Source organism: Hoplias malabaricus, chromosome Y (genome assembly GCF_029633855.1).
Source record: "Hoplias malabaricus isolate fHopMal1 chromosome Y, fHopMal1.hap1, whole genome shotgun sequence".
Classification (NCBI taxonomy): domain Eukaryota; kingdom Metazoa; phylum Chordata; class Actinopteri; order Characiformes; family Erythrinidae; genus Hoplias; species Hoplias malabaricus.
Genome location: NC_089820.1, coordinates 14,977,297 through 14,987,494, shown reverse-complemented (window position 1 = coordinate 14,987,494; position 10,198 = coordinate 14,977,297). Strand labels below are relative to the sequence as shown.

Sequence of the window (10,198 nt, the reverse complement as noted above, 5' to 3'; positions counted from 1 at the left end):
GGTAAACATCATCCCAAACGAAGAGGTACTTGCACAAATCTTTAGACTTTTTTTGGCACAGACACCATCTCTCTTGCATTCATTCATCTTTGAATCTTCATGCTGCCGTTCATACGTTTTTCTTTGTCTGAATATTCTTCTCCATCTCCTTGATTAATTGGCAGGTGCTGTTTGTTACAGCTGATGTATACTGACACTTGCTTTACCAGAGGGGAAAATAGTGAACACAATAAACAGGTGGTTATGGCTGGCTGTACCTACTGCTAAATTACCACCAGTTTTTTTAGAAAGTTAAAAATGGGAGATTTACAGTGAACTATCATAAATGGGAGGACAGTAGGAAAGGAGGGTAAAATAAGAAAGAATCTCTGGAAAATGTTTTGACAGGTATCATAATGTTGTTTATTAATTGAATTGACTTTCTGATAATTTCCAGACACTCTATAATTAAACATTTTTCAAACTAGCACTACCCCTAAATTATGAGTGTGATGATATGTGCTATTGAATATATGTTTCTACTGAATTCTTCTGCTAATTGTAGCTTGTTAGTGAACTATTGTTACTAATTCTAGATCATTTCATTTACCAGTCTAATTTAACTAATAATATTACTTCTATTAGTGCACCAGTTTTAGTTCACATATTTTTATGTACTTGTGCTTGTAATCAATTATTACTTTGTAGGTAGGTCCCAATAAAGCTAATAGTAGTGCTATTGAAATTTGTGCTAGCCTAGTATTTTGGCACATATTTTCTAATCATTTGTAATTGAATATGCCGTTCTAGTTTGCTTGGCAACTTTATCTTCACCTGAAAGCAGAAACAAAAATATAAATAAATTGTCTTTGACTTCAACTAAACGTGTCACAAGCAGCAGTCTGTATTGGATCAATGGCCAGTTTGTTAGTACAGACCATGCTCATAAAGGCTGAAACAGGGATATATTTTTGGGAAGGAGTTCAGAAAATTATGTTATTACATAACTATAATAATACAATGAGAGATCCAGTTCTCCAGTACCAAAGCTCTTTGGAGAAAGCTCAAAGTGATCTGCAATTCATTTCAGATTGCTTGATACTTATTGGCTTTAAACAGCAGGAAATTACACTACCATCAGCCTGGATTTGTCTGTTTTATATTCTTTTCATGTATGTGATGTAAGTTTAAGTGTTATTTAGAACGTAGTTGCTTTGTACTTCTCCTGTATCTGTCTGCCTGTCTTTCTGTCTGTGTATTTGTCTGTATACTGCTCTGTCTGTATTGTCCCTGTTGAGTGTCTCTGTCTTCTAACCTTTGGTATGTGACTGTGTGGGAACTCCTACTGTGTGTGTGTCTGTGTGTATTTGACTGTCTGCACCTGTATGTGTTTTAGGAGTTATGTCTGCTCCCCTGCCCATCACTACTTGAGGTAATGGTACTGTAGGACACAGCTGAGACCTACTAACATTCTTAAATCTATATTGTGTATCTACAAGCCATATGCACCAGCATTGTACACTTCATTGTGTTTGGTGTATTGATGTTTACTGGAATATATAAATTTTGCCCATCCTCCATTTTCTGCATCCCCTGAAATCCTGTTTTGTGTGTTATCAAGTGAAAAATTATTTGTACATGGCTTTTCTCAAAGTGATATAAGCAAAGGTAAGATCACTTGAATCCCTTGATTTCTATTCATTCTCATAAGGAAATAGAATAAAAATAGCTAGAAATTTCTAATTGTCATATTGCATATGTATTTGATCAAAATTTTTTTAAAAAGTACACTTTTCAATAGTGAGGCATTACCAAAAGTGCTAAATTGTGTGTAAGGATTACCTCTTTGTTGCCAATTTGATCTTGCCTTTATTTATTATAACAACAGATCTGATTTACTAGTCTATACCGACTAGATTAATCTTTCAAATGTTTGTCACAACATATGGCAATGGGGTTTGACCATGAAAATGTCTGCAAGAAAGTATTTTTTTCAACAGCAAATAAATTACCAGCGACTTTTAATAGGCGGTGTAGTCAGTCAGGCCATTAATATAAGTAGAAGTTTCAATGTTTAATCAAAGCAAGCTTAATCCAGTGTATCCAGTCCCTGAAAGGCATGATCCATAGGCATCTGATATTGTGATGGCATGCATGGTCCAATATTGGCAAGCCATAATCCACAAGCATTAAAAGACCAGATGCAGCATGTCCAGTCGTGGTTGACGGAATTGTGTAATTTGACATCCATAAAGACCCCTTTTCTCTGCCTCTGCCTCTCTCTCTCTGTCTCTCTCTCTCTCTCTCTCTCTCTCTCTCTCTCTCTCTCCCTCTATATATATATATATATATCATATACATAGCACATACAAACAAACACACACAAAACAACCTAAAATATGAGAACAGGTTTTCAGTGATTTTTAACATTTTTTTGATGCTCAGTGTAGTTTATGTCATTGATGGAACATATTGTAATAAAATGCCTGTTATGTTATTTTCTGAACAAATGGATTGAAATCCATACAAAAGGCTGCCTTACTACTTTAATAGTTTACAGAACAAAAATATATTTTTTAAAAAAATTCTTATTATTTTATTTCCTTTTTTGCTTGTTTATGTCATTGAACATTTTCAGGTAAATGTTTTACATTAAAAATTCACATTTTTAAATAGGTTATGTATAAAATAGTTTAACATAATATGAGACTAGGAGGGTAAAAGGTGGTCTTGACATGGATGGTGAAGAGGTTCATTGCATAACACTTCCTATGAATTCTGTATGCATAATGCATTATAAATGCATTTATAATGCATTATATGGCATACATAATATCTTATTATGGCTGTTATAAGCCTGTATAAATAGAGATGCGGTCATAACACTTTTTAAGGTATGTGCAATTTTATAAGGGCATGTGTTATAATGCACCATAATATCCATTTTATTTAAAACTAGGTACATACTGTAGCAGCACAGTTTGTAGTTTTTATGGTTGTTTTGGGGTTTTGTGTCATTGTATGTTATGTGGGTTGGGTTTGTTGTTCAGTGTGTTTGAGTGTGTGTGCCTGGTGTGTGGCGTGGGTAGAACATTATGCACCATCTGGGAGACTGTAGCAGTAGATAATGCTCATCCTACACAAAGAAATATTGTGACAAGGCCATTCTGCCAATAAGTGTTCTTTTTGCACTATTAAGAAAGTAGGGAGCAAGGTAGTATTTGAACTTGGTGTATTATTAAAAGTGGCAGAGCTTCATTCACAGCCACACTACGGCCACACTAGTCTCCAACAAGGTGGATACTGATCTCTGCCTGTCATTCGTCACACACCATGCACAAACACACAAACACCTCAAACACACAAAACCACATTTCCCTACCACACACACCACAGACACATAGCCCCAAAAATAATGAATAGGGAGAGGCTGAGGTGTTTTGCCTAGGTTCCAGCACTGCTACAGTATGTACACTGTCAGAAAATTTGTCACTGTGATGGTACCTTTTGCTGTCTCTCTGGTGGTACCCTCAAGGTTACATATTTGTACCTTTAATTAGGGTACATAATTACCTTATTCTATTATAATTGTAGATTTTAAAATTATGTTGATTTCATACACCCCACTTCATCTCCAGGACTTTTATTATGTTGTCTTATTTTTACACAGTTCTATAAAGAAAACTTTATAAAAAAACATATTCACCTCTCCTTCTGGGGAAGAGAATGTAATGTACCTTTAGGGAACACAAAAGAGTGTATAGTGTCTTATGAAAGAATATTATATTGCATTATAGCACTAGATTTATAGAGTCACACACCTTAAACCATATAAAGTACAATGTATATATCTATTTATGCATAATTAAACAGACTTATAGCAGTTATTATTAGGTATTATGTATGACATATGCATTTTAAATGCATGTATAATGCATTACGTATAAAAGATTCATAGGAAGTGTTACAGTTCATTGTATTTCCTAAATATCTTGGTTGATATTATTTTTTCCAATATTTCTTTTTGTACACTAACCTTATATTCATTAGCATCTCTGTGTAATACTAACCCACTCTTTCTTGCTGTTCCCCACCCAGTAAAGAGCAGCGGCGCTCTTTGAAGATGATGTCAGTGTGGGAGCAGCGTACCTCTCAGATCCGTAAGCACATGAGGGCCAGCAGTGAAGCACTCTACTCCGAGGAGCTCAACCCTCGACTGGCCTCTAGCCAGCACCTCCGCCCTGACCTCACCACACACTTGGACCGGCCACTGGTAGTGGAGCCTCGATGCTGGGATGAGGCCAGGACATTACAGGGCCAGGGCCAGGGCCAGGCTGTGACCCCTCAAGACCCCCAGGACTCCCAAATTATGGAGCCCCCTCAGTCACAACCCCCTAGAAAGCACCACCGGAGACGAGAGCGTACTTCTGAAGATACTCAGGAGAATGGAGAAACGACAGGAAACTCTCGGGATGGACGGAGGCATATCCACCACAGTCGCAGCAGTAAGGAAGCAGAGGGCCAGCGCTGTAGAGAGGGCAAAGTGGAGCGTAGCCGTGATGGCACTCGCAGACACCACCACCAACCGCAGAGCACAGCAGAAGATGGCAAGGCAACAGAGAGGGAGCACAGACACCACCATTCCCACAGGACCAGCCGAGAAGGGAATGGTGTTCTCAGCAGTGGAGGGAGGAGCGAAAGACGCTCACATCACAGAGACGGATCTCGTTCAGGGGCCAGGGATGGAGAAAGGCGAGGTGAGGATGGAGGAAGAAGGAGACACCGGCAAAGGACCAGCAAAGCCCAGTCCAACATGGAGGGTGAAGAGCAGAGGGAGAATGGAGAGAGAGATGAGGGAAAGTCTCCAGGACATAGGTAGCATTTTATTCAAGATCCTTTTACCATTGTTGTTCTATGGGATAGTGCCTGCTGGACCTAAAGTTTTTCATGCATTTATGAAAACACTAATAATAATAAAAAAATAATTAGAATGAAAATGGACACTCCACATCTCCCATTTTCTGTTGTAGGCCTGCAGAAATGGGTGGAGACTCTCTAATGACCACACCCCAGCAGCCTGTGGTAGAGAACCGATGGGGTCTGGAGAAACCAGAAGATTCAGATAACCAGCGTAATGTTAGTCGCACAGGGGGGCTAGGCGTTCACATACCAGTCACCATCACCTCTCCACCTGGAGAGACCACTCTCATACCAAGTAAGCACTGCCCAATAATAGTCCTGTCTTGCTGTGGAGTCTAATGTCAACCAGAGTTTACACCATCTCCAGCTGATTAACATCTAAATCTGTTCACTCAACATTAATCTTGGTGAATGTTGCAAGACAGTTATTTGCACTCTTACAATACAAGGCTTCTGTTTCTTTGAATGAAGAGTGACCTGTGAACTGTAATTGTGTCTGTGTGCTTTAGTGAACAGTATTGACAGTGAGACTGTGCCCATGACAGAGAAGAATCTGGAGGATGTAAACCTGAGTGGCCCTCGTCCCATTCTGCCCTACAGCTCCATGTTCATCTTTAGCCAGAGCAACCCGTGAGTTGCACACTTTCCCTATATAACTTTCTGAAACAAAGCTGAAAAACAACCTGTCAACCTGGAGATCTGTCTGTGTTGTTTTATTTTTGCACGTTATTGAGTTAAAGTGACACTAGGTACTTTAAAATGACAGCTTCAGAATCATTATGTAAGAACAAAGTCTCTGTCTTAACAACTCTGGGCTCAGCACTGCAGAAACTGCACTGTGTAACTTTTGGAGGATGGTAGGAAACAAAATGCCCCAACTTTGATTTCAGCACAGTGCTGCAAAAGTGAATTACATCCTGCAACTCTAGAGGGAGACCAGGAGCAAAAACTCAAAAACACAAAACCTTACATAGGGTTCCTTTTAAAATTCCATTATTTTATGGAAATAGTATCTTGATTGAGGTTATGGATGGGATTAAGTTTAGAAAATGTTCATGTAATAAAGCTATACAAGCTGCTATGGCACAGTATATAATTTCGGACACACACACTCACACGCACACGTGGAATCTGTATAATAAAGCTATGTAAGGTCACCATTCAAAGCACTTTGCTATATGTGACCATTCTCTCAATTTACCTGTTGCTTACTCATAAATGTGCACATAGAACTGCAGACAAACAAGCAACCACCTAATACAGCCTCAATAAACCCTTGTCTGCCTGTCAGTGTAGAGGCCACGGTAAGAGTCTTTGAGTCTATAAGTAGCTCAGAATTTCTTTCTTTTTCATTCATGCAGGGTGCGGCGTTTATGCCACTACATAGTCAGCCTGCGGTACTTTGAAATGTGTATCCTTGTGGTAATAGCCATGAGTAGCATTGCTCTGGCTGCAGAAGACCCAGTCCAGGCTAACGCCCCACGCAACGATGTAAGTTTATTCGCTCTCTGTGTTTCAGATTGAGTGGCTTCAAAATAAGGACAAATATTTGGAAACCAAAAGGCTGAATTCAAATGAATTTTTAAAGTAGAGTGGTGTTAGTTAGAGTGACTTATTTTTTAATACATTTTGGTGATGCTTCCTCAGTGTTAATTCAACTGATTTAAATGTGCTGTATAGGACATGCATAGTATTAGAATATTTCAGTCTGTGTAAAAACATATGGATTTTAAGAAAGAGATTCTGAATTTATTAATTTATTTTAAACAAAGTAAAAACTGCTTTTTTTAAAAGGTGCTGAAATATTTGGACTATGTCTTCACTGGTGTGTTCACATTTGAAATGGTAATTAAGGTGAGTTCTGGCTCAATTATGTTCCAATTATAGTTCTGAAGCAGAGTTAGTGGCAGGTGATTATTAACATGGTCTTACTGGAGTCATTTTAATAAATGTGCTGAGCTATATTTGCTCAAAATTGACATCACTCTCTGGTGTCACTTTCCCTTCAGTTGCAGTGTTTTTAGGTTGCTATCCTTCTCTATCACACAGATTCATGAATTAATTACAGGTCCAAGTCCATGGTGTATTATTCATATTTCAGAAAGGGTAAATGAGGCTCAATGGATTATAAGTTTACTAAAAATACTGTAACATTTATCATGGTGTAAGCTCCTTTTTCTGTGTGCTTCCCCAAGATGGTGGATCTAGGCTTGCTTTTACACCCTGGCTCCTACTTCAGGGACCTGTGGAATATTCTGGACTTCATTGTGGTCAGTGGAGCTCTGGTGGCATTTGCATTCTCGTAAGTGTAATTTTGATTTTTAAATAAGCATATTTCAAATATCATTAGACAGCTCAACATACTTGAAAAAGTATACTAACTATTCACTGTTCTCTCATCTTCTCATTGATGCTATATATAGTCAAAATGGAAATCTAAAATTCTCTGAACTATCTGAATACATTTGCACAGAGAAAAACCTCAATGGCCACACAGATGGAGCTATGCAATCTTTTGCATTGTTTCCTGCAGCCAGACCAGTGTCTCTTTGTTTACCGTAATTGTACAGTTCCCCAGTTGGAGGTTTGATGTGTGCTAAAATCCTCTCATTTATCACCAGGCTGCTGAGTGTAGCACAAAGTGCAGAGTAAGAGTTTCTCTGGCTCCTGCTTCTCCACTTCCCTTAGAGGTCAACTCTGCAGTTTGATTACCAGAACACAGTTTAATCTCCCTTGTTTTCTTCATTAGTGTGTGCACAAAAAAATGACAGCTTAAAGGTGAAGTTCATGATTTTAATCAACACTTTTTTAAAAATTCTGAGGATGCTTTCTCACCATTTGCTAGCTCTCCAGTCTGTTTCTAATGTGTTTATGAACCCCGGGTGTAAATTGTGAAAAAACAAAGATTCTTGTCCAGTATGCTAAGCTTTAGCTTAGGTATTGCACTCCTACTCCATAGGTGGGTAATATTGTTTTGGTATACGTAGGGCTGGGTAATTAATCAAAAACGAATCAAAATCGCTATGCGATATTGGTTATATTGATTATTTTTATTCTGCAATGTCCCCACTGTGTGTTGATGTACTGTCCCTTTAAAACCACGCTACCAAACTGTAATCACGTGATTCTACTCCTATCAGCCTAATCACTAAGGCCGACCAATCGACTCAAGCAGTATCAAAGAAAAACACAGCATCTGTGGTTTGGACATGCTGTGTTTGACTATAATTAAGACAACACTTAACAAAAAGAAGTCAAATGTAAACGCTGAGAAAAAAACGAGAGGAACAAGCACCCAGCAACATTAGAAAAAATCTCCTAAATTTAATACTGGAGAATATTTACAGTACAAGCCTCATCACTGAAATATTAGGGTCAAAAATACAAAAACAAAATAATAGTTCATTAATCGTAATCGTAGTAAAATGTAGAATTAATCATAATATTGATTTGAGCTCATATCGCGCAGCACGGGGGGAATGTCTCCAAATTCAGGAGACATTTAACTGCATTACCGAATGTGCTAAATGTGAATAAAAGCTTGACGAAAAGTTCAACTTGCGTACAAATAAATGTAATTTTTTACCTTCAAATATACTGCTCCACCATAAAGGCGTCGATCGTCTGAAAATAAACAAACAAGAGAGAACAGCATTTTCCTACAATTGAAGACATCCCCTTTAAGCTGCATGCAACTTTAAAAACAATGTAGTTGGCTGGTTATGAGGCACCAGGACTGGGGCTTAATGCAGCACATTAAAACTTTTGTGCAGATGATAATAATAATGATAATATTAATACTACTACTACTACTACTACTAATAGTAATAATAATAAGTTCAACTTACATAGCGCCTTTCCCAAACCCAAGGACACTTTACATAAAGGCGGGACAGAAAAAAATTAATAAAAAATTATGCATTAACTTTTGTATAAGAATAGCATCATTGTTCTGTTAAAATAAATGTAGCAAAACAGACTAATTATTTATACATTTAAAACAGAACATAAACCTTGAAACAGTATATTGTACTTTAATTATATATTGCAGATAGACCCTTTGGTCTGCTGAGACTTCAGAAAAGGCTTTGATGTCACTTTCTACCTCATGTCAGGACACTTTACTGAAGAGACATATAATAAAGAGCTCCTGAGCCGAGAAGCTGTGCTTTTTTTTCCGGGAACTGTACTGTCTCTCACTTCCCGTCTGTGTATGAGTTATTGCTGTGATGTCCTGTCAGAGACGTGGTGTTCACAGCGTGAGCAACCTTTTCTTCTCTCTCTCACTTTGCACTCTCCCTCTTTTCCTCTCTCTCCCACTGGAACCATGTGAAGGAGCTTCATGGGGTAATGCCTTAACACACTCTCTCTTTCTCTCTGTCTCCGTCTCTCTCGCTTTCTCTCTCTCTCTCTTTCCCTCTGTCTGCCTTATTGCCTGTCCATGTGTAAGTCTGACAATGCCATGTAGGTTCGGAGATGAAGGGAGATTTTCCCTGCGGTCTCTTCATAACATCGCCATACTGAATCAACAACTCTGTCTCATTCGTCCCTGTTTGCCCCACTGACTTCTCTTTCATTGCTTAACCCTTAGAGGTGGAGAGTTATTGCTTTTGCTACAGTGCTACACAGTGCAGCAATACTATTCGGTGCACAAAACCAACCAAAAAAATGACCACAATTTCACACCTGTTCATATCCATAGCCGTTCAAATGTTATCAGGCAATTATTATATATTAAGTGTAAATTTATTGACAACATTGTGCTTAATCCACTTTCAAGCATGTAGTCCTTTACATTTTCCTTTAAGGACAGGACAAGTTCAAATAAATGGACCTGGTTTATAATGCACTCATGCACTCACTCACTCACTCACTCACTGAATTATTAAATGTCATGCCCTATTATCTCTCAATTTGCTTTTGGTGCTTCATCAGATTGATGCTTCACACCACTGACAAACCTTGTTTTTGTTAATATCAGTGCTACCACATTGCTTTAATAATTTTGTTGTAACAATGCTTGTACAAGTTCAAAACGCTTACCTACAGACCCTCACTATTCAAATTAAATTAAATAATTGCATACTGATAAACATAATGCCTAACATAATTTACACTCCAGTCATTCAGTCATTATAATACAGTCATACAAGTTTAGAACTGCACTCAATTTTTTTATTTTCATAGGATCAATACAAAATTTAGATTCTGCAGTGTTGTCTGTTTTGACAATTGACCCGTGTTTGAGTGAGTGAGAAGATGTTGTATTGCACTACATATTTACTATCAGTAGCAATAA

General features: G+C 38.0%; 1 protein-coding gene across 1 annotated transcript in view; it reads left to right on the top strand.

Annotated features, from left to right (window-relative positions):
- LOC136678685 (voltage-dependent N-type calcium channel subunit alpha-1B-like) overlaps positions 1 to 10,198 on the top strand; it is a 129,428-nt gene that overhangs the window by 83,304 nt on the left and 35,926 nt on the right. Inside the window, exons 20-27 of the mRNA XM_066656778.1 lie at positions 1,376 to 1,411; positions 4,078 to 4,854; positions 5,010 to 5,194; positions 5,409 to 5,529; positions 6,261 to 6,390; positions 6,694 to 6,753; positions 7,095 to 7,201; positions 9,235 to 9,246. Of these exons, the coding sequence (XP_066512875.1) occupies positions 1,376 to 1,411; positions 4,078 to 4,854; positions 5,010 to 5,194; positions 5,409 to 5,529; positions 6,261 to 6,390; positions 6,694 to 6,753; positions 7,095 to 7,201; positions 9,235 to 9,246 (1,428 nt within the window). The remainder of the gene's footprint in view (positions 1 to 1,375; positions 1,412 to 4,077; positions 4,855 to 5,009; positions 5,195 to 5,408; positions 5,530 to 6,260; positions 6,391 to 6,693; positions 6,754 to 7,094; positions 7,202 to 9,234; positions 9,247 to 10,198) is intronic.